A 25569-nucleotide genomic window follows, 5' to 3' on the forward strand; every position below is an offset into this window, starting at 1 on the left:
TATGGCCTTTCTCCGTTTGAAAAATGTTTTTATCTGTCTCGAGTTGAACATATTCTATGACTTCTAAATGTTCAGGAAGTCAGTACATACAGCGCCGTACATACGCCCCGTGCATATAGACACAGACCGTAGTAAACTTCGGGTAGGTTGTTGACTGAGAAGTTATTGGTTCCAGGCTGATAACGAAAGAATCGTTTAATCTAAAGGAAAACTAAAATAGTCCACAGTTACCCAGTATCATGGTCTTTCTCCGTTTGAAAAATGTTTTATCTGTCTCGAGTTGAACATATTCTATGACTTCTAAATGTTCAGGAACTCAGTACATACAGCGCCGTACATACGCCCCGTGCATATAGACACAGACCGTAGTAAACTTCGGGTAGGCTTTCTCCGTTTGAAAAATGTTTTATCTGTCTCGAGTTGAACATATTCTATGACTTCTAAATGTTCAGGAACTCAGTACATACAGCGCCGTATACATAGCCCCGTGCATATAGACACAGACCGTAGTAAACTCCGGGTAGGTTGTTGACTGAGAAGTTATGGGTTCCAGGCTGATAACGAAAGAATCGTTTAATCTAAAGGAAAACTAAAATAGTCCACAGTTACCCAGTATTATGGCCTTTCTCCGTTTGAAAAATGGTTTATCTGTCTCGAGTTAAACATATTCTATGACTTCTAAATGTACAGGAACTCAGTACATACAGCGCCGTACATACGCCCCGTGCATATAGACACAGACCGTAGTAAACTTCGGGTAGGTTGTTGACTGAGAAGTTATGGGTTCCAGGCTGATAACGAAAGAATCGTTTAATGGAAAGGAAAATTAAAATAGTCCACAGTTACCCAGTATTATGGTGTATATCGGTTTGAAAATGGTTTTATCTGTCTCGAGATAAACATATTCTATGAGTTCTAAATGTACAGGAACTCAGTACATACAGCACCGTGCATATAGACACGGACCGTAGTGAACTTCGGGTATGTGAAAATATGTGAAAAATGTACAGTTGGTAGCAGAAAATCATTTTTGTAACATTCAAGGACATACAGGATTCTAAGAGGATAAAAATAGGCTACAGGCGTACTATAGTGTTTGAAAATAAAGTCCAAATACAATACCGCCCTTCACTTGACAGAACGTTTCCTAGCACACGCACTCAAAACGTCTGCAGTGTAACAGCCCTCTTTTCACAGTGTAATCGAATGGGCTTAGACACAAGCCATGTTAGCTTTGACGCGAGAGACGCATAAAAGCTGGAAATCCCTGTCGGCGCTCTAATTGGTTTGCGTTCTGGGCGCAGGTTATCGTCAAAACCCCTTGTTTAATTGTTCTTAGTTAAAACTCTTTGGTTACGCTTTTCCGCACTTATTTATACTATCTTCACCATAGTTCCCTGACCAAGAACAAATGTCAGAAGCCATCGCTCATTATGCAAATCGGGTGTAATTGGCACCTCAACGTGAAGTTGGAACCTCACCCCTGAGGCGAAGACCCTAAAGCGGAGGCGCGAGAAGCCCCACAAGTTTGTCTCACCCCGATGTGTTTGCATTTTAACACCTATTTGAGGAGGAATCTCGGAAACCTAGAAACGGTCGTAAATAAGTTTGTTACCTGTTACAAAAATTTTCACATAAAATCACATAATCATCTAGGACATAGGCAAATGTGAAATTATGTGAAGCATTTTCACATAAAATAACATTCTGACCTCTTATGTGAAAAAATGTGATTTGAACTTCACATAATTTCACATTTGACTCCTTTCAGTTTGCGGGGTAAAACCGCTTCACATTTCTTCACATCTTCTCACATTTTGAATTCACATTTTTTCTTGCCATCTTTTCGGGTTGTGTGATTTCACATAATCGATTCACATTTTTCAAACAGTTACATTGTTTCACATAAAATAACATTTGACGATTCACATTTTGAAAAAAAATCACATTTTGGGTTTCACATATTTCTAATGGGATTCACATTACATCACATTTTTTCACATTTCATTAAAATTTTGCACGAAATTCACATAATTTTCACATTCATGCACCTGGTAGTGTATACACGTGCACGGGCGTCTATGGTATATGGTACACGTATGCCCCATACGGGCTTTTACTTACGTCGTACGTTTCTCCCCGGATAGCCATGTTAACACCGTCCCTATATTATTTTTGTCCAGCAGATTTTGGAGAATAACAAGTGAACAGCCACCATGTTCCGGTTCCCTACACGTTTTCCAGCGGATATTCGAGTTCCTACGATTGGCCGTGGTTGTGGCCATCTATATGGCTATGACAACAATGGCACGTCCAACAATTACGGTTACATCTATAACCCCGTCAACAGATTCTTACAAAACTACGACCATGGACGTGAGCTCCTTGCTGCACTTGCCACCCAGCGGAAGACTGGGGAATTCCTTGATGTTGTGGTACAAGTCGAGGGTAGAGAGTTCCCCTGTCACCGGGCTGTGTTGGCATCCACGCGGTATTTCAAGACAATGCTGTCCTCCATGAACCTCTCCGAGAGGGATTCAGAGGTCATACAGCTGTGCGGGATAGACTCCACAAGCTTCTCCAAAATCCTGGACTTCCTGTACACCGGGGAAATCTGCATCCACAAAGACAATGTTCAGAACATTCTGCAGGCGGCGCATATGCTACAGTTTGACAAGATTGTGCAGTGCTGCTGTGGGTTCATCGAAGACAACCTTTGCCCATACAACTGTCTGGGCGTCATGCGCCTGGCCGACATGTATGGGGTTTCTGCCTTGAAGAAGAGCTCTTGGGACATGGCAGTGTCAAATTTCTCAGATGTCACACAGGAAGACGAGTTCGTCAACCTTTCGGTGCAAGAACTTGCCGATCTAGTCGGAGATCAGCATCTGAAAGCCAATGAAGAGGATACCGTCGTCCATTCTGTAATCAAGTGGCTCGACTATGCCCCTGAGGACCGTAAGACCGGAATCCTCAAGATTTTACAAGAAGTCCGTCTGTCGTGCGTGAGGGTCAGCGTCCTAGAGAAGCTTGAGTCACATCCTGTGATACAAGAGTCCGTAGAATATCTGACAAAGGTCACAGCAGCCAGGGAGAAACACCTCCTCGGTACACTACGACCACCTACCGATGCAAAGGGAGACGAGGCTAATGGTAGTCCTAGACGCGGGATATCGGACAACCTGGCAATTGTTGTCGGTGGATGGAAGGAAGCGAAGAAATTTGCTCGTCAAGAAGTGAACCCCATGACGCCCCTGCAAAGCATAATTTGCTGTGATCCAGACAGTGAAAAATTCTACCACATCACTACCCTCCCCACGCCTGTCTCCGGCAACATGAGCGTGACAAGTGCAGGGAGACACCTGTATGTGACAGGTGGGCGGGTCCATCCTCGAGTCGGCCAGGGTCCCCATTCTGCTCCATCCAGACAAGCCTTTCGGTACGAATTCCCTTCGGACACTTGGCTGAGGCTGCCCGACATGCCTAGCGTCAGGGCAAGGCATCAGTCGGCTGTCGTTGACGGGAAACTCTTCGTGGCCGGCGGTGACGCTGAGGTGACGTCTTTGGTGACCCTGGATTGCTATGATCCTGAAGAGGGAGCTTGGATAAAGATACGTGGGCGACATTCATTGCGCACGTCATCTTACTTGAAGGTAATAGCCTTCCGAGACATGCTTGTATTCATAGTGCCAGAGATCACGAATGTTTATACCCTCCCTATTGTCGGAGAGCATTCTATTTCGTCGATACTCCATGCGCCTAGCCAGGGAGTGGTGGGTCTAGAAAAACTATGCGTCCATGCGATTGATGTGAAAACCAAATGTTGGCGGTACGCCGATACCCCACGCCTACGTCTGGGACCACTAAACCTGGTGGACTTGTACATACTGACTACTACAGTCAATAACAGGCTTTATATCCGTACTGGATATACCCAGCGTTCCGACCTTTACATCTACGATGCCGAAGAGAACTGCCTAACGAAGGGTGGTGAAGGAGATTGGGAAGAGAACGTTCTTCGCGCGCAATGCGAGCACAGCCACCGCTACGCGAGACAGGAGGGCTTAGTTGATACCATTCACCACTACAAGTTTGGGGATCGCCACATCTCCACAAGGCAGGCGTTTGGAGCCGACCCCACAAGGCAGGCGTTTGGTTTGGAGACCACATTTCCACATGGCAGATGACTGCTGGAGACCTGTTCAGGCAGCAGCTTAAATACATCCCCAAAAGGCAGACGCCCTTTCCATTTGCCTTATTCGGCCACAGCTTCCTCCAAACCAAGAAGAGCCGCGTCGGGTGGTACTGCCGGGACCTTGCAGCACTGGAGAAAAACGACGAACCAGCGTCATCAGACTCCGGACCAGACGCCGACTATTTATGAGTTACGACCTCTGAGTGACTCAACTCCAAGCCCACAAAATGCACGTTTTCTGCGGGAAAAGGGCAGAAACCAATAATAAATAGTTCCTGGATGTTTTTATCCAAATTGTAACAGAATTTATGTTATCTTCATCCTAGACTTCTCCATTAATTAAAGTACCGTATGAAGTATGTTCACAAAGCATGAACGTAAATTGGGCCGCTTGGTGTCCTCTGAACTGTGTACCCTTATGGTATTGGTGTCTGTTAACTTGTTTGTAAATCATGGGTTATTCTCGGATGTTTGGAGACCTATCAGGAGTTTTTTTTAATGCTAGTAAACAATTTTTCAAAGATCAAGAGAGAAATAAATCGAATGCTGATCGATGCTGTCAGACTGTACATGTATATATTGTCTGGAATCTATGCGTGAAGGGAAAATTGGCAGCACCTTCAAAACAAGAATGGGGATATATTGAAGTGGGTTCTTAGCTAATATATAAAATCTAGGAATGTGCATCACTATGTACAGTTGAACAGTATGATTAAATAAATGCGAATGAACACTGAATGGGATAGTGTTTTCTGCTGTATTATCCTCCTGAAGGTATAGCCTACAACAGGTGTTGATAGATGATATCACACCACATCCAGCAAGGGAGTGTCAAATTATTTTATTTCAATACCTAAAAAAATACCAACACTAATAATAACAAATTACACACCTAAAATCAAAGTGATGAACACATAACCACGATAAAAATCAATAGTTTCCTGCGGAAGGATACTAGTATTTCCTTCCCGAATGTAATCATACCTTCTTGCGGAATGATATCTTCTTCCCGGGGGTAAAAATGTCTGCTTAAAGGAGTACCCATAATTCAGCACCGAAACTGGCGCCCGAAACTTGCAATGTTAAAGCAAGGACTATCTATATAATGTCCTTGGTTAAAGCAATGTCTCTTGGTCCTTTTTCTTTAAAGATACCATTGTTAAATTGTGAGTGATGTAGCTTTGTGCCTCCATGGCGCCAGGAATAGGCAACTTTAGGTTTTGCAATTGTTTAGAAATACATTATTACGTTATGACCCCAGCATTCATATCCTTAATTAACTAATTACGATAATGGTGTTTTCAGGAAACTAGAACTACATTGGATGTTTGTCCCTCTATTGAATAGTTTTTTACTCAAAATTTGTCAAATGCACAAAAATAGAAATTTGCATCATCGAAAATCACACTAAACTGTATGCTTCACAAAAAGGCAGGCGATTGTGTTTGTTCTTAGCCGCTCCCATGTCAGAGTTGACACTTTGACATTTCAGTAGTCGCATGGCTCACAATAAGCTTAAGGTCGCAGAACACAGTAATTATCCGCGACCCCCGGAGTATAGACGCGGGTATAGAAAGTAGTGCAGACAAACCTCTCGCATCCTGTCTAAAGCGACTTATGTGAGAGGTAGCCATGAATGAACTGCACTGTGTGGTAAGGAAAGGTATCGGCTTGTACACAGTATGAGTTGGATTGTGAAGATTTCCCTGTTCGTGTATAAATGCGCGGCATTACGCAACCACGTTCCAGGGTGAGCCGGCTGCAGTTCCGTTGACCCCGATAGAGGGCCAAATCAAAGTGGTCGTCATTATGTTAAAAAACGATAACTTTTTTTGGTTTTCAGTTATTTTGTAGAATATACCGTATATTTCAACATATTAGTTGGCCGTGATTCAATAGTGCACCCTACTATAATTTTTACCGCGTCGAAGTGAGTCACCTCGAGGTGCTTAACTATAGGAATCCCCATAGGGCGAAAACTGTGTTCTGCTACCTTAAGTGGAAAAACGAGTTACAGTTCATTTACATACGTAAGTGATTTCGTGGCGGATCAGCGCTGAGATATCTCTGAGATTGCTCTCCGATTTGTGCTTCACAGGTGAGAACATGTTCACTGTACACATTCTAAATCTCATGGGAAGGTTTATCAAGCTACGTAGCTACACTTTATCACTCATAGTGCATGGCATGAAATGTCTAAAAACTAATGGCTGCTAACTCTGTTTGAAACGACCAGAACAGTTTGACAGACTTTCTCTGGCCGAATGCTTCTGGGTCTCAACTACAACGCTTTACGCTCAACTGGGTTACTAAACTATTGTTCAGAAAGTGGTTTATAGTTGGATGGAAACAAATACACATAACGTTAGGTGTCAAACTGGGAGCAATTGGCTTGCGTAAGTACATGTAATGGACGTGACCATATTATCAATCACAACCAGTACATTATTAATGTTATTCAGGTGAACGACATAAACCTACAATTATTAGACCGTACTTAGAGTACTCTATCACGGTTTAACATAGCTGGTCGCTTAGGTCTCTCTAGAACGCCACATTTTTGTTCTAAATGCACGAAAATTGGAATTTGCTATCGCACAATCACGTGACACACTCAGTTTCATAAGCAAGCTATGATGTTTACCAGGCTGAAATGGTGCCCCTCCCACGTCAGAGATGTGAAAGTTCATAGTTCACATAAGTGAACCAACAGGTTAGACATGATTGTATGCAGAAGTAATAGGTCTCGATCCCACGTCAGACGTGTTCATTAGTTTGATAAGATATTTTTGTCACGTTCAAACAAGCTTCTAAAAATCACCAGTTTTGAAGCAACAGTTCTGATGCTAAGTTTCAGTGCATAATGATTTGTTTCAGATCTAGGATTTAGCGAATAGCGTAGAGAGGTTTATTTTGTTCGGTGCGATAATTGTAAAGAGTCCCTCTAAATTGTAGTCCTTCTAATGATTAACGTTATCATAACAATCTACATACAAGGGTCTACGTACTACAGGTTCTTTCTCTTTGGAATCACTTTGTCCTTGGGAGGACACATTAACTGAAAAATAACAAAAACATAGTACACATGCTATCAGAAACTGGGCTTGCTTTTGAAAGAAGTAAAAAAAAAATTGTCGGCATAAAAGAGTACCCATAAGCCCGCGCGTTCCGAAACTGTCATGCGGAAGTTTTCACGTTATATTATTAAAGGGAACATTTCCTCCTCTCGCGCTCGGTCGGTTCTTATCCGAGCTTTAAGTATCTTGATAGCATTCCATGCATTTAGACGTGTATGGAGTGAAGAATTGTCAAACGTTACCAAACCCAGCTGTTCTCAGTGGAAAACAGGGCTGAACATCGGACTTACTTGCAGGTTCGGGTGGGCCAGCTAGCTTCATAAGGTTTGATAGTGGACTTTGACATGTAATTATGTTTCCAGGTGTTTCAAAAAGAGAAAAGAATGGGCAACTAACAATAGATGATAGGTACTCAGTAGTATATAGTATTGTTGTAATGTATAGATCCCTAGCGCTTAGCATTAGATTATAGCGTTCCAGTATGCAACACTCATGTTTTGCATACTGCATATCCTCTTGTGCATTTAAATTTAGCCCTTCTGGGCAAGAACATGCAATAAAGATTCATATCATATATTGTACATGTATACGTACTGACTTGCGTCGCAAGATTGTGTCTCCCTGTAGCCATGTTAAAACTTCCCTGCGTTTATTTCTGTCCAGCAGATTTCATACTAGAATACCAAGGAAACGCCGGCATGCTCTGGAGCTATGATTCTGATACCTCGAGTGACGACAACGACTATAAATTTAATGATGAATTCGTCCGGGTTTGACTGATTCTGCACCTGATAACCCGTACCACGACAGTACAAGGGTGGTAACCCCTACAATGGCCCGCAGAAGGAGAGACAGAGAATCAGACGACTATGATGAATTGGACCAGATAAGTACTACATGTATGACCTTGACTGATTCTGCACCTGATAACCCGTGCTACGAAAGTACAAGGCCGCCAGTACCCCCACCATTCCGCAGAAGGTGCTATATGGAATCTGATGACAGTACGCCGCCGCCGCCGCCAGTACGTATACGCCCACCACCCCCACTAATACGATACCGCAGAAGGTGCTACATGGAATCTGATGACAGTACACCGCCGCCGCCGCCAGTACGTATACCCCCACCACCCCCATCATACATGGAATCTGAAGACGGCTCCCGTCTCTATGCCAACTACCTCCATGGGTCGAGCGTACCCATCTTGCTAAACTTGACAACCAGAGAAAGGCTGTCACCGGGCTGTGTTGACATCCACGCCGTACTTCGAGACCATGTTGTCGTCCAACTTCTCTAGAAAGTAGTTCAAGAGTCATACAACTGCGTGAGATAGACCCCAACACCTTCTCCAAGATCCTGGACTTCCTGTATACTGGGAAAATCCGCATCGGTAAAGACGACGTCCAGGACATTCTGCAGACGGCTCACATGCTACTGTTGGACAAAATTGTGGAGCACTGTCGTGAGTTCATCGAGGACAACCTCTGTCGGTCCAACTGTCTGGGCATCATGCGCCTTGCCAACCTGTATGGGTTTCTGCCTTGAGGAAGAAAGCAAGGAACATGGCAGCGTCAAACTCCCAATACGTTACACAAGATGAGGAGTTCCTTGGCCTTTCGGCACAAGAGCTGGCAGATCTACTCAGAGGCGAGCATCTTTTTTCGGATTTTCTTTTTAAGAACAAAGTCGAAGATGACGCTGTCAGTTCTGTTCTAAAATGGCTCGACCATGCTGAGCACCGTAAGTCCGAAATCCTCATGATTTTACAAGAGATCCATCTGTCTTGTGTGAGAGTCAGCGTGCTACAGAAACTGGAGTCACACCCTTTGATACAAGAGTCCGCAGAATGCCTGGCAAAGATCACAGCAGCTAAGGAGAAACATCTTCTCGGTACACAGGTAAAAGGAGAAGATGCAAGTGTTCCTAGACACGGGATATCGGACGATCTGGCAATTATTGTCGGTGGTTGGAAGGCAGTCGGCAGAGAGCCAACGCCCATGCAAAGTATAATTTGCTTTGAACCAGACTGTCAGCAATACTACCACATCACCACCCTCCCAACACCTGCTTCTGAGTACATGAGCGTGGCAAGTGCAGGGAGACACCTTTATGTGACAGGTGGGCGAGTCCATCCCGTGGTCGGCCAGGGTCCCAAATCTTTCTCCAGGCAAGCCTTCCGGTACGAGTTCCCTTCGGACACTTGGCTGAGGCTGCCCGACATGCCTCGCCGCTGGGCAGGGCATCAGTCCGTTGTCGTTGACGGTAAACTCTTCCTGGTCTACGCGACGTCTTTGATGACCATGGATTGCTATGATCCTGAAGAGGGGGCTTGGATGAACATAAACGTGCGACCATCACTGCGCCCTTCATCAAAATGGATGGTAACAGCATCTGGAGACAAGGTTGTCATTATCGTGTCAAAGGCAAAGATCACGGACGTAAAACACGGTTGCTTCTCGTGGTTCGAAGAAGAAGGTGGACTTGAGATTGAGGGAAAGTTGTGTGTTCTTGCGTTTTATGTGAAAACCAAAGGTTGGAGCTACGCCGATATCCAGATGGATGAAGTCAAGTCAAGTCAGTCCTTGGTGGAGGACATGGACATTCGCACTACTACTGTCACTGACAAGCTTTATATCCGTACTGAATATACTAGTACCCAGCATTCCAACCTTTATATCTTCAACGCCGAAGAGAACACCCTAACGAAGGGTGATAGAGAAGATGGGTGGGTATGGGATGGGGACGTCCTTCGCGCGAAATGTGAGCACAGCTACCGCAACGTTAGAAAGAAGACCACGGGCTTCGCCATCGTGGACACCATTTGGTATGGGTTACGTCACAGGCAGACGCCCCTTCCCTTTGCCTTATTCGGCCACAGCTTCCTCCAAACCAAGAAGAGCCGTGCCGGGTGGTACTGCCGGGACCTTGCAGCACTGACGAAAGACGACGAGGCTCAGCGTGTAAAATCAGACGGTGAGTCTATTGAAGGCCTATTGAGACTTGGGCCCTATACGAGACATAAAGAGCCCAAAAGCAGAGTGTATCGGCGAGAACAGTTTGGTTTGCTGCTGATGCCTAGGGAAGGATGGGACAAGAGGACCCATACTGCTCCCCAAGATGGCAATCACGGGCCCTCTCCGATGTACCGTGTATTAAGCATTGCAAGGGACGGGCCCTCTCCGATGTAGCGTGTATTAAGTATTGCAAGCGGCGGGCCCTCTCCGATGGCAATTGATGCCCTCGAATCGAATCGAAATTAATTCAGCTGATGGCTACCACTGCTTCGGCTACGTATTTCACATTTGATTAAATGTATATGGCAGGCTTCCATACAAGTGTATGTAAAACTGAACTACAATTTGAGGATGCAAGTAAATGGAATAAACCGTTTATGCCGCAAGTAAATTTTATGGATGACGTCCTCTTGAGACCCTACATCTAACTTAAGAGCAAAAAAACAAGATGCCAGGATTTGAAAGAGACGTCACTGACAGGTGTCACTGAGTGACCCCGGCTCGGCAAACGAGAGCTGGGGTCACTCAGTGTGCCTACTGGAGCTACGCCGTTCTGAATGACTCGAGTTGGCTCCAAATTCCCGTTTAGTCTGTGAGACAGGCAGAGGCCAAACACTTAATAACGTTAAATAACATCATTTCAAGACTGAAGGACTGCCAGAAAATCTGGTTGATCAGAGAATGTGATCACCTTTCACCCCACGATCTGCTCGGAGATAAGGTGGACATGAACTAGTAGTATTTTGTGCCAAAAAAGTAAGCTCTACATGTACTGCACCAGATTACCGTACTGTGGCAAGGCTATTCTACTGTTTCCTGCGCTTACAAACAGCTGTGAACTTTTCGAATTTATGCTAAGAATATGGTAAAGGCCAAATGATTTCGGCTGGTATATTGTGATAAACATTGTCAACAGGATCTAATCTAAGATGTTGTTCCCAACATGTAACTGATCATAAAAGACATAAGTTGTATTTTATCTTATCCTAGATTTTTACATGTACCTTAATTTATTAAGTATGTATGCTACAACCAGAACCTAAGTTTGACCGTTTGGTGTCCTCTGAGCTGAGCAGTAACCACCATTATAACTACCACCTTGTTTGTAAATCATAGCTTATTTTGGGATGTTTAGCTAAATCTGACGGGATTTTCATTAAGCCCAGCCAGTGAAAGATTGAGTAAACATAGGCTAGGACTGAATAGCCTGGCAGACATCTGTTTTTAGTACCCGTTTTTTTCGGGGTAGCTAGTACATATATAGTGCAAGTAGCCCCGTTACAAAACGGGTGGCACCTGGGCTAAGGGCTGCAAATGTACTTATTAGACAATGTGATAAACATTGTGCATAAAATCCACAGTGTATAAACCTGCAGGAATTCAAGTTTGCATGGGTTAAGTGTATCACGAGTGTCTCCTTGTTGACTTGTGCACACCAGCTCTATATATATTTAAATGCGCCAAGTCCTCTATTTGTAGTCCTTATAATGATTAACGTTATTATAGCAAGCTCAATTGCGGCATACAAGGGTCAACGGACTACAGGCTCTTTCTGTTTGGAATCATTTCTTTGCTTGGGAGGACATATAAACTGAAGAATAGCAAAAACATAGTGCACCTGCTACTATAAACTGGGCTTGCTTTTGAAAGACGGGTAAAAATGTCGGTATAAAACAGTACCCATAAGCCCGCGCGCTCCGAAACTGGTATGCGGAAGTTGTCACGTTGGAGTCTACGTTTCGTAGTTTCGGTCGATTCTTGTTCGAGGTAACCTGACAGCATTCTGTGCATTGAGACGCCTTGAACAGTCGAATAACAAACACTGCTGTTCTCTGACGAGAGTAGGACTGAACATTGGAATCATTTTCAGGTTTGCGATCTACCTTCATAAGCTATGTTAATGTTGTAATCTGACTCGCCGCGTCGTAGCATTATTTCTCTTGGTGGCCATGTTAAAACTATACCCCTCGTTTAATTTCGTCCAACGGATTTTATAGAACACCAAGTGAGCCATGTTCCGGTTCCGAGTGCGTCGTGATTCTGATGCCTACGGCTACGACGACTATGATGAATCCGACAGGGAATACCCCTATGAGTATGACTCAGATATCTGCTACGTCAACAGAAGGAGGGACAGAAGATCGAAAGAAGATGGTTCCCGTCGCTTTAAAAACTATTACCAAGGACGTGAGCTCCTTGCTGAATTTGCCAGTCAGCGTGAGGCCGGGGCATTCCTTGATGTGGTGGTACAAGTCGAGAGTAGAGAGTTTCCCTGTCACCGGGCAGTACTGGCATCCACGCCGTACTTCAAGACCATGTTGTCGTCCAACCTCTCTGAAAGTAGTTCAAGAGTCATACAGCTACGTGAGATTGATTCTATAAGCTTTTCCAAGATCCTGGACTTCCTGTATACCGGGAAAATTTGCATCGGTAAAGATGACGTCCAGGACATTCTGAAGACGGCTCATATGCTGCAATTTGACAGGATTGTGCAGTACTGTCATACGTTTATCCAAGACAACCTCTGCTTGTCTAATTGTCTGGGCGTCATGAGCCTGGCAGACATGTATGGTCTTTCTGTCTTGAAGACGAAAGCAAGGGACATGGCAGTGTCAAACTTCCCAGATGTCACACAAGAAGAGGAGTTCCGTAGCCTTTCGGTTCAAGAGCTCGCAGATATACTCGGAGACGAGCGTCTGAAAGTCACCAATGAAGATGACGTCGTCCAGTCTGTGTTACGATGGCTCGACCATGTCCCTGAGAACAGCAAGACAGGAATCCTAAAGATTTTGCAAAAGATCAATTTATCGTGCGTGAGGATCAGCGTGCTACAGAAGCTGGAGTCACACCCTGTGATACGTGAGTCTGCAGAATGCCTAGCAAAAATCACAGCGGCTAAGGTAGAAGGGGAAGATGCAGGTGTTCCTAGACTCGGGATATCGGACAACCTGGCAATCATTTCTGCAGCCAAGAAACCGCGTCTTTACAACGTGCACCCCATCATTGCAGAGCCTACATCTGTACAAAGGATAATTTGCTTAGACCCAGACTCTGAGCAGTACTACCACATCACCACCCTACCAACGTCTGTCTCCGGCTACATGAGCGTGGCAAGTGCAGGGAGACAACTGTACGTGACAGGTGGGCGGGTTCATCCTCTAGTCGGCCAGGGTCCCCATTCTGCTCCATCCAGACAAGCCTTTCGGTACGATTTCCCTTCGGACACTTGGTTGAGGCTGCCCGACATGCCTCGCGGCAGGGCAGGGCATCGATCTGTTGTCGTTGACGGGAAACTCTTCGTGGTCGGCGGTGATGCTGAGGCGACCTCTTTGTTGACCATGGATTGTTATGATCCTGTAAAGGGGGCTTGGATACAGATACGTGTGCGCCCGCCATTGCGCACGTCATCGATATTGACGGTAACAGCCTTCAGGGACAAGATTGTATTCATCGAGATACATCGCGATGACCGTCCGATCACAGTAAATTTCGGTTTTGCGTTACTTTTCGGGGCGACTATGGGCGACTATGGGCTCTCAGAAAAACTGTGTGTCCATGCCTTTGGTGTCAAAACCAAAGATTGGCGGTACACCGATATCCAGTTCGATATCCGAGGTTTGGTGCGCGTGGAAATTATCGCGACTGCTGCCAATGACAAGCTTTATATCCGTACCGGATGTACACCGTATGCTAACGTATACGTCTTCGATGCCGAAGGGGAGAACCTGAATAAGGGTGATAGACGCGATGTCAAAGAGAAATTCTTCCGAGCGCATACTGAGCACAGTTACCACTACATGACTGGACAGGAGGGCATCGTGGATATCATTCGCAACTATGACTTCGGAGCCGACGACTTTATGGCAGCGACGCGCCTTCCCTTTGCCTTATTCGGCCACAGCTTCCTCGAAACCAAGAAGAGCCGCCTCGGATGGTACTTTCGGGACCTTGCAGCACTGGAGAAAGAGGACGAGCGAGAAGGGTCAGACAGTGAGCTTAATGGAGCTACGAGCTCGAGTGACTACGAGTGACTCGAGTTTGCCCCAGACCCACATTGCACATTTAGTGTGTGAGACAGGCAGAAGCCAAACACTCAATAACATAATTTCAAGATTAAGAATGAAAGACTGCCAGAAAATCTGGTTAATAATAATGTGACCACCCTTCGCCCCAAGATCTGCTCGGAGATTAGATAAACATGAACTATTTTGTGCCAAGAAAAATGAGCTCTACAGCACCAGATCACGGTACTGTGCTGGCAAGGTTATTCTAATGTTTAATGCGCTTACAAACAGCTATGAACATTTGGGGTTAATGTATGCTAAGAATGATATAAGCCACGTGATTACTGCTGGTATATTGCGATTAACATTGTCAACAGGATCTGCTATAAGATGTTGTTCCCAACATGTAACTGATCATAAAAGACATAAGTTGTATTCTATCTTAATATCCTTGGTTTTTTTCATTAATGCAAGTACCTTATTAAGTATGTATGCTCACACAACCAGAACCTAAGTTAGACCGCTTGGAGTCCTCTAAACTGAACTGTATTAAACACCATTGTGATAACCACCACTATTCTTCTTTGTAAATGATTGCTTATTTTCGGATGTTTAGAGATCTAACAGGATTTTTCTTTGCTAACGATCATTTGGCCAAAGATCAATGAACAGAAAAATAAATCAATAGACGAAATGCTGATGTCGTCAGTGTGTATATATTGTCTATAATCAAGGCGTAAATGATATAATGGTACTAGTACCCTCAAAGTATATTGAAGAGGGTATAAAGGGTCCTTGTTGTCGGTTTGTGAGCTCTGTATTGTGCAAAGTTGAACGATCTACTGCAAATTTGTGCCAATGCAAAAAGTCTGAACTTGTACGGCTTGCAGTAGCTTGACGAAATAACGGCCGGCCCGCCTGACAGGGAGGGTTTTCATTAAGCCCAGCCAGTGAAAGATTGAGTAAACACAGGCTAGGACTGAATAGCCCGGGAGACATCCGTTTTTAGTACCCTTTTCTTCGGGGCAGCGAGTACATAGTGCAAGTAGCCCCGTTATAAAACGCCGCGAAGGGCTGCAAATGTAGGAAAATACTTACTAGACAACATGATAAAAATTGTGCATCAAATCCACAGTGTATGTACCTGCAGCAATTCAAGTTTGGTTAAGTTTATAATCTCCTATGTATGAATGTCTCATTGTTGACTTGTGCAAACCAACTCTATACTTAAATGTGCCAAGTCGTCTATTTGTAGTCCTTGTAATGATTAACGTTATCATAACAATCTCAATTGCGGCATACATTTAGAATACTACAGCCCGGCCGCGGGTCGGATCGCCCGAAGGCCGGAGGGAGATCCGATCCGCGGGAGGGCTGGGACTGAGGGTGATGCGGAATACACCGTGTGCTATTTTATTCATGTCATACCTACCCGAGAAAACAGACATTTCAATGCGAAATGTGCCAAAATTTGGTGTATCCAAACAAAAACAAAAAAGTGTAACGGCGTCGATTCCAACATCCGAATTCGGTGTTCCAAGTTTCGAAAGCGGCTCACTCGGTGCACGCGAAACGCACTATGGAACATTTGGAAGCCCGGGCCGTACGCGTAAAGAACCCCGGGCCGTACGGACGGGTGATTATCACACGGGCCGGAACGGCCCAGGTATGATAAAGGGGTCAACGTGCTACCGGCTCTTTCTTTTTAAAAAGCAATTTGTTACCTTGGAAGGACATATAAACTGAACAATAGCAAAAACATAATACATATGCTATCATAAACTGGGATTACTTTTGAAAGAGGTAAAAATGTCGGCATAAAAGAGCTAGTACCCATAAGCCCGCGCGCTCCGAAACTGGTATGCAAAACATGTCAGGTTGGAGACAGCATTCTGTGCATTGAGACGTCTTGAACCGTCGAGTAACAAACACTGCTGTTCTCTGACGAAAGTAGGCTGAGCATTTACATACATAAGTGATTACGTTGCGGATCGGTGCTGAGATATCTCTGAGATTGCTCTCCGATTTGTGCTTCACAGGTAAGAACATATTCACTCTACACATTCTAAATCTCAGAGGAAGGTTTATCAAGCTACGTAGCTACACTTCATCACTCATAGTGCAGCATGACATGAAATGTCTAAACACCCATGGCTGCCAACTCTGTTTGAAACTACCAGAACAGTTAAGTAACAGGCCAAATGCTTCTGGGTCTCAACTACAACGCTTTACGCTCAACTGAGTTACTGAAATCTTGTTGAGAAAGTGGTTTATATTTGGATGGAAACAAATACACATAACGTTAGGTGTCAAAGTGGGAGCAATTGGTGTACGTACGTAAGTACATGTAATGGACGTGGACAGATTATCAATCACAACCAGTGCATTATTTATGTTATTCCGAGGTGAACGACTGGACATAAACCTACATGTACAGTTAGACTGTACTTATCACGGTTTAACATTGCTGATCGTATAGGTCTCTCTAGAACGCCACATTTTGTTCTAAATGCACGAAAATTGTAATTTTCAACTGCACTATCACGTGACACTCAGTTTCGGAAGCATTCTATGATGGATCACGTGACACTCAGTTTCATAAGCAAGCTATGATATACAATCACGTGACACTCAGTTTCAGAAGCAAGCTATGATGTACAATCACGTGACACTCAGTTTCAGAAGCAAGCTATGATGTACAATCACGTGACACTCAGTTTCAGAAGCAAGATATGATGTACAATCACGTGACACTCAGTTTCAGAAGCAAGCTATGATGTACAATCACGTGACACTCAGTTTTAGAAGCAAGATATGATGTATAATCACGTGACACTCAGTTTCATAAGCATGCTATGATGTATAATCACGTGACACTCAGTTTCATTAGCAAGCTATGATGTCCACCAGGCCCAAGCTATGTTGCCCCTCCCATGTCAGAGATGTGAAAGTTCATAGTTCAATAGTGACTCACATAAGTGGACCAACAAATTTTGAAAAATTTGTTGGTTTAAAAATTCAGGTAAGATATTTTTCAGATAAAAATTCAGATAAGGTAATTTGTAAAAAATTCAGATAAGGTAATTTGTTGGTTTAAAAATTCAGGTAAGATATCTCACGTTCAAATAAGCTTCTAAAAATCACGCAAAAGTTCAGCCGCTAGATCGTTGAGTTTCAGTGCATGATGCATTGTATAGCTTTTCAAATCTAGGATTTAGCGAAGAGCGTAGAGAGGTTTATTTTGTTCGGTGTGATAATTGCAAAGAGTCCCTCTGAATCTATCGTAGTGTGTTGTTGGAGGCTACGTTTTCTGGTTCCGGTCGATTCTTGTTCGCGGTAACCTGACGGCATTCTTACATTGAGACGTTTTGAACCGATAAATAACAAACACTGCTGTTCTCTGCCGAGAGTAAGACTGAGCATTGGAATCATTTTCAGGCTTCATAAGCCACGTTAAATCATGATGGACTTTTAGACTGATATAGGTCCCTGTACCGAATAGTTATTGACCCAAATGCACAACAATAGACACTGTATGCTTCTCAAAATGGCAAGCGATTGTGTTTGTTTATAGCCGCTCCTATGTCAGAGTTGCTTTGGGACATTGAAATTTCAGTAGTATGGCTCACAATAAGTTAAAGTGGAAAACGAGTTACAGTTCATTTACATACATAAGTGATTCCGTGGCGGATCAGCGCTGAGATATCTCTGAGATTGCTCTCCGATTTGTGCTTCACAGAACATGTAGCCTGGGTGCCATCCTCAGTAGTATTCACCCGCTAGCTTTTATAAACGGGGGTGGCACCCAGGCTGAAGAACATGTTCACTGTACACATTCTAGATCTCAGAGGAAGGTTTATTAGTCTACGTTGCTACACTGTATCACTCTCAGTGCTTGACATGAAATGTCTAGAAACCCATCATGCTATCATGGCTGCTAGCTCTGTTTGAAACGACTAGAACAGTTTTAATGACAGGCTTGCCGAATGCTTCTGGGTTTCCGCTTTACGCTCAACTGAGTTACTAAAATCTTGATCCGTGGTTTATGTTTGGATGGAAACAAATACACATAACGTTACGTGTCAGAGTGGGAGCAATTGGTGGACGTAAGTATATGTAATGGACGTGGACAGATTATCAACCACAACCAGTGCATTATTCATGTTATTCCGAGGTGAACGACTGGACATAAACCTACATGTACAATTAGACTGTACTTATCACGGTTCAACATTGCTCGTATAGGTCTCTCTAGAACGCCACATTTTGTTCTAAATGCACGAAAATTGGAATTTTTAACTGCACTATCACGTGTCACTCAGTTTCGGAAGCATGCTATGATGAATCACGTGACACTCAGTTTCAGAAGCAAGCTATGATGTACAATCACGTGACACTCAGTTTCAGAAGCAAGCTATGATGTACAATCACGTGACACTCAGTTTCAGAAGCAAGCTATGATGTACAATCACGTGACACTCATTTCAGAAGCAAGCTATGATGTACAATCACGTGACACTCAGTTTCAGAAGCAAGCTATGATGTACAATCACGTGACACTCAGTTTCAGAAGCAAGCTATGATATACAATCACGTGACACTCAGTTTCAGAAGCAAGATATGATGTACAATCACGTGACACTCAGTTTCAGAAGCAAGCTATGATGTATAATCACGTGACACTCAGTTTCAGAAGCAGGCTATGATGTCCACCAGGCCCAAACTATGTTGCCCCTCCCATGTCAGAGATGTGAAAGTTCATAGTTCAATAGTGACTCACATAAGTGGACCAACAAATTTTTAAGAATTTGTTGGTTTAAAAATTCAGGTAAGATATTTTTTCAGATAAAAAGTCAGATAAGGTAATTTGTAAAAAAATTCAGATAAGGTAATTTGTTGGTTTAAAAATTCAGGTAAGATATTTTTCTCACGTTCAAATAAGCTTCTAAAAATCACGCAAAAGTTCAGCCGCTAGGTCGTTAAGTTTCAGTGCATGATGCATTGTATAGCTTTTCAAATCTAGGATTTAGCGAAGAGCGTAGAGAGGTTTATTTTGTTCGGTGTGATAATTGTAAAGAGTCCCTCTGAATCTATCGTAGTGCGCTGTTGGAGGCTACGTTTCTTGGTCCCGGTCGATTCTTGTTCGAGGTAACCTGACGGCATTCTTACATTGAGACGTTTTGAACCGTTGAATAACAAACACTGCTGTTCTCTGCCGAGAGTAGGACTGAGCATTGGAATCATTTTCAGGCTTCATAAGCCACGTTAAATCATGATGGACTTTTAGACTGATATTGGTCCCGATAGTTATTGACCCAAATGCACAAAAATAGACACTGTATGCTTCTCAATAATGGCAAACTATTGTGTTTTTTTATAGCCACTCCCATGTCAGAGTTGCTTTGGGACTTTGAAATTTCAGTAGTATGGCTCACGATAAGCTAAAGTGGAAAAACGAGTTACAGTTCATTTACATACATAAGTGATTCCGTAGCGGATCAGCGCGGAGATATCTCTGAGATTGCTCTTCGATTTGTGCTTCACAGAACATGTAGCCTGGGTGCCATCCCCAGTAGTATTCGCCCGCTAGCTTTTATAAACGGGGGTGGCACCCAGGCTGAAGAACATGTTCACTGTACACATTCTAGATCTCAGAGGAAGGTTTATTAGTCTACGTTGCTACACTGTATCACCCACAGTGCTTGACATGAAATGTCTACATGTAGAAATCCATCATGCTATCATGGCTGCTAGCTCTGAAACGACTAGAACAGTTTTAGTGACAGACTCGCCGAATGCTTCTGGGTTTCCGCTTTACGCTCAACTGAGTTACTAACATCTTGATCCGTGGTTTATGGTTGGATGGAAACAAATAATACACATAACGTTACGTGTCAAAGTGGGAGCAATTGGTGGACGTAAGTACAGTTAATGAACGTGGACAGATTATCAACCACAACCAGTGCATTATTCATGTTATTCCGAGGTGAACGACTGGACATAAACCTACATGTACAGTTAGACTGTACTTATCACGGTTCAACATTGCTGATCGTATAGGTCTCTCTAGAACGCCACATTTTGTTCTAAACGCACGAAAATTGGAATTTCAACTGCACTATTACGACTAGCCTGACTAAATCGCGCTCCTGGCGGCCGCCGCCCTAGGTTGCGGTGGGGGTCATTAACCTCCGGCCGAGAGCTTTGTATACACAGGCTATATTACGACGTGATACTCAGTTTCAAGCAAGCTATGATGTACAATCACGTGACACTCAGTTTCAGAAGCAAGGTATGATGTTTACCAGGCTGACATGTTGCCCCTCCCATGTCAAATATGTGAAACTTCATAGTTCAATAGTGACTCACATAAGGGAACCAACAGGTTAAACACTTGTTCATCAGTTTAAAAATTCAGGTAAGATATTTTTGTCACGTTCAAATAAGCTTCTGAAAATCACGCAAAAGTTCAGCCGCTAGATCGTTGAGTTTCAGTGCATGATGCATTGTATAGCTTCAGATCTAGGATTTAGCGAATAGCGTAGAGAGGTTTATTTTGTTCGGTGTGATAATTGTAAAGAGTCCCTCTGAATCTATCGTAGTGTGTTGTTGGAGGCTACGTTTTCTGGTTCCGGTCGATTCTTGTTCGAGGTAACCTGACGGCATTCTTACATTGAGACGTTTTGAACCGTTGAATAACAAACACTGCTGTTCTCTGCCGAGAGTAAGACTGAGCATTGGAATCATTTTCAGGCTTCATAAGCCACGTTAAATCATGATGGACTTTTAGACTGATATTGGTCCCTGTACCGAATAGTTATTGACCCAAATGCACAAAAATAGACATTGTATGCTTCACAAAAAGGCAAGCGATTGTGTTTGTTCATAGCCGCTCCCATGTCAGAGTTGACACTTTGACATCATTCAGTAGTATGGTTCACAATAAGATTAAGTGAAAGAACGAGTTACAGTTCATCATTTACATACATAAGTGACTAAGTGTCGGATCAACGCTCAGATATCTCTGAGATTGCTCTCCGATTTGTGCTTCACAGAACATGTAGCCTGGGTGCCATCCCCAGTCGTATTCGCCCGCTAGCTTAACTGGTAGCTAGCGACATTATAGAGCGGGCGAATACTAAAGGGGGTGGCACCCAGGCTAATGAACATGTTCACTGTACACATGTACATTTTAAATCTCAGAGGAAGATTTATCAAGCTACGTTGCTACACTGTATCACCCACAGTGCTTGACATGAAATGTCTAGAAACCCATCATGCTATCATGGCTGCTAGCTCTGAAACGACTAGAACAGTTTTAGTGACAGGCTTGCCGAATGCTTCTGGGTTTCCGCTTTACGCTCAACTGAGTTACTAAAATCTTGATCCGTGGTTTATGGTTGGATGGAACAACAAATATACATAACGTTACGTGTCAAAGTGGGAGCAATTGGAGGGGTAACTACATGTACATATAATGGATCAATCAAAGTCAGTGCAGTATTCAGGTGAACAACACAAACCTACAATAAGGCCTTACTTATCACGGTTCAACATTGCTGATCGCTTAGGTCCCTCTAGAACGCCACAGTCTTGTTCCGAATGCACGAAAATTAGAATTTTCAACTTTACAATCACTTGACACTCAGTTTAATAAGCAAGCTATGATGTTTACCAGGCTGACATGGTGCCCCTCCCATGTCAAATATGTAAAGGTTCATAATTCACCTAAGTGAACCAACAGGTTAGACATGATTGTATGCAGAAGTAAAAGGTCTCGATCCCACGTCAGTCTAGATCTAGGCGTGTTCATTAATTTTAAAATTCACGTAGGATAGTTTTGTGACGTTCAAATAAGCTTCTAAAAATCACGCAAAAGTTCAGCCGCTAGGTCGTTAAGTTTCAGTGTATGATGCATTGTATAGCTTCAGATCTAGGATTAAGCGAAGAGCGAAGAGAGGTTTATTTTGTTCGGTGTGATAATTGTAAAGAGTCCCTCTGAATCCATCGTAGTGCGCTGTTGGAACACCTCCTTACATGCCTTAGGCAGCTCGGGAGCGGTGTCACGCCACTCTCCTTGCAGAGGCCCAGGCAGAGAAAATAATGGCTACCTCGCTTTAACGTTACACATAATCAGCGATATGAATGTAATGATTCGTAATGGGCACCGACAATTTTGGTAATTCTTGATCAACCCTCATGCAGGGCCCCACATATGTGTGTTTGAAGGTGGCTTATGTGCACGATAACTCAAGAAGTTTTGGATGCATCTGGCTTGTCGTGAAATTTAGTATGTGGTTAGGGCTTGACATATAAAGAAATGATTGGCAGATTCTCACGAATATTCGTTTGTAGGTTTAAATCATGATTTGCTAATTATGCAAATCATGATCTTTTCAATTGCTAATTATGCAAATCATGATCTATTTTTCCTCATCAAAATGATGAAATTCTATAATTCAGCTGTGTTTCATGATATGACATTCAAACACAAAACATGTGTAACTAAAACAGAGAGCAAAATCAATGCATATCAAATATGCGTGAGTTAATAGTAATGGTGAATATCACTGGACATAAATCACAAGTCCGCCTCATGTACATGAGAAAATGGTACAGCAGCCTTCTTTGTGAAGATATGATAATTTGACATTCGTGTATTCTAATCAACTGATATGATTTATGTAAAAGCGGACCTTATTTCCATAGTGAAGAAAACAATTACATTGTATAGAACGCCCTTCAAAGGTCAAAATAAATTGACAAAGGTATGAGGTCGTGGAACTCGGGCTTCATAATTTGCTACCTTAATGTAATGCATGTACACTTTACATACTTTTAGTTGCAAATGTGTTATTGTGTCTTTCTACAGGCCTGCTAATACAGTCCCGCATCGATCTGCCATGTCTCGTGGCTACCACGACGAATTTGGCCACTGGCAGTGCGTTGGAGGTGACTCTGACTCTGACCTTGACTATGACGATGACTATTACGATGACTATTACGATGAGGAATGTTACTTTGAAAACGACCATAACCGCGACTGTGATCATGACAATGGCCATGAACATGACTATGAATCCGCCAACTGGTACAGATGGAGGGACAGAGAATCAGAAGACGGATACCGTAGTTTCGAAAACCGCGCCCGAGGACGCGAACTTCTTTCTGAACTTGTCAGCCAGCGGAAGAGCAGGGAATTGCTTGATATAGTGGTGGAAGTCGAGGGTAGGGAGTTCCCCTGTCACCGGGCTGTGTTAGCATCCACGCCGTACTTCAAGACCATGCTGTCCTCAAACTTCGCTGAAAGTAGTTCAAGGGCCATAAAGCTGCACGAGGTTGACCCCACCAGCTTCTGTAAGATCCTGGACTTTTTGTATACCGGGAAAATCCGCATCGGTAAAGATGACGCCCAGGACATTCTGCAGGCAGCACGCATGCTACAGTTGGACAAGATTGTACATTACTGTACGTTGTACGTTGGAGGTCGCAGTGACTCTGACAATGACTATTACGATGACGACTTTTACTTTGACAGTGACCATAACCCTGACAATTACCATGACCGCGACCGTGGCCATGAACATGAATCCGCCAACTGGTTCAGAAGGAGGGACAGACAATCAGAAGACGGATCCCGTAGCTTCAAAAACCGCGCCCAAGGACGCGAGCTTCTTTCTGAACTTGTCAGCCAGCGGAAGAGCGGGGAATTGCTTGATATAGTGGTGGATGTCGAGGGTAGGGAGTTCCCCTGTCACCGGGCTGTGTTGGCATCCACGCCGTACTTCAAGACCATGCTGTCGTCAGACTTCGCTGAAAGTAGTTCAAGGGACATAAAACTGCACGAGGTTGACTTCACCAGCTTCTGTAAGATCCTGGACTTCCTGTACACCGGGAAAATCCGCATCGGTAAAGACGACGTCCAGAACATTCTGCAGACGGCTCATATGCTACAGTTGGACAAAATTGTGCAGTACTGCCGTGAGTTCATCCAAGACAACCTCTGCCTTTCCAACTGTCTGGGCGTCATGCGCCTGGCCGACCTTTATGGTCTTTCTGCCTTGAAGACGAAAGCATGGGACATGGCAGTGTCAAACTTCTTAGACGTCACACAGGAAGAGGAGTTCCTTAGCCTTTCCGCGCAACAGCTTGCAGATCTACTCGGAGACGAACATCTTAAAGTTACGAACGAAGATGACGTTGTCAATCCCGTGATAAGATGGCTTGACAATGCCCCTGAGACCCATCAAACAACAATACTAAAGATTATACAAGAGATCCGTTTGTCTTGCGTGAGGGTCAGTGTGCTACAGAGGCTGGAGTCACACCCTGTGATACAGGCGTCAACAGAATGCCTGGCAAAAATCACAGCAGTCAGAGAGAAACACCTCCTTGCCACACAGGTAGAAGATACAACTGGCCCTAGACGTGAAATACCAGACAACCTGGCAATCATTGTCGGCGGTTGGAATGCAAACAGGAGATCTGGATTCACATTTAAAGGCGATCCCCCCATCATGTATAATGCACAGTGGCCAACGCCCATGGAAAGCATAATTTGCCTAGACCCGGACAGTGAGCAATACTACGACATCACTACCCTCCCAACGTATCCTGTTTCAGGGGACATGAGCGTGGCAAGTGCAGGAAGACACCTGTACGTGACAGGTGGGCGGGTCTATCCTCCACTCGGCCAGGGTCCTCATTTTGCTCCATCCAGGCAAGCCTTTCGGTACGATTTCCCTTCGGACACTTGGCTTAGGCTGCCTGACATGCCTCGCGGCTGTGCAGGGCATCAGTCAGTAGTCGTTGACGGGAAACTCTTCGTGGTCAACGCAACGAGTTCTAGTGCGGTGACCATGGGTTGCTATGATCCTGAAAAGGGGACTTGGATACATTCCATACATGTGCGCCCGCCATTGCACCCTTCATCAAAGTTGGCGGTAACAGCCTGCGGGAACAAGGTTGTATTCATCGTGGCAGAGATCACGGATGTCGATGACCGCTCCAACGACATACAGAAAAGGGCAGATATCCAGCAAAGCAAGCCTAAGAGTCAAGGAAAACTGTGTTGCCATGCGTTTGATGTGAAAACCAAAGATTGGAAGTACACCGACATCGAGACTGGTGCCGGTAGCCTATCCATATATAAGGACGTGGATATTCTTACGACTGCCGTCAATAACAAGCTTAATATCCGTACTGGATATACCCAGTATGCAGACCTTTACATCTACGATGTCGAAGAGAACACCCTAGCGAAGGGTGATGGAGGAGAT

At 44.0% G+C, this 25569-nt stretch overlaps 4 protein-coding genes and 1 pseudogene across 4 annotated transcripts in view; all 5 read left to right on the top strand.

Annotated features, from left to right (window-relative positions):
- Nucleotides 1–2216: 2216 nt before the first annotated feature.
- LOC109477952 (kelch-like protein 24) lies at nucleotides 2217–4676 on the top strand. The gene is made up of 2 exons (XM_019779409.1): nucleotides 2217–4123; nucleotides 4234–4676. Exons 1-2 carry the CDS (start codon nucleotides 2217–2219, stop codon nucleotides 4382–4384), a joined length of 2058 nt encoding a protein of 685 aa, XP_019634968.1. The 3' UTR covers nucleotides 4385–4676.
- Nucleotides 4677–8104: 3428 nt separating this feature from the next.
- LOC109477953 lies at nucleotides 8105–10775 on the top strand (annotated as a pseudogene).
- Nucleotides 10776–12298: 1523 nt separating this feature from the next.
- On the top strand, nucleotides 12299–14317 carry LOC109477954 (kelch-like protein 24). The gene has a single exon (XM_019779411.1). The coding sequence runs from the start codon at nucleotides 12299–12301 to the stop codon at nucleotides 14315–14317; it is 2019 nt and encodes a 672-aa protein (XP_019634970.1).
- An 8862-nt stretch (nucleotides 14318–23179) lies between these two features.
- LOC109477955 (kelch-like protein 38) lies at nucleotides 23180–23709 on the top strand (the record flags this gene model as incomplete). Its single annotated transcript, XM_019779412.1, has 1 exon — nucleotides 23180–23709. A coding segment is annotated over exon 1 (516 nt), but the record flags the coding sequence as incomplete, so codon positions are not given.
- A 1-nt stretch (nucleotide 23710) lies between these two features.
- LOC109477957 overlaps nucleotides 23711–25569 on the top strand; it is a gene marked incomplete at its 3' end in the record, with an annotated part of 14928 nt that continues 13069 nt past the window's right edge. The window contains 1 exon segment of the mRNA XM_019779413.1: nucleotides 23711–25417. Within this exon segment, the coding sequence (XP_019634972.1) occupies nucleotides 23728–25417 (1690 nt within the window).

Source organism: Branchiostoma belcheri, unplaced genomic scaffold (genome assembly GCF_001625305.1).
Source record: "Branchiostoma belcheri isolate BF01 breed outbred unplaced genomic scaffold, Haploidv18h27 scaffold415, whole genome shotgun sequence".
NCBI classification, from domain to species: Eukaryota; Metazoa; Chordata; class Leptocardii; order Amphioxiformes; family Branchiostomatidae; genus Branchiostoma; species Branchiostoma belcheri.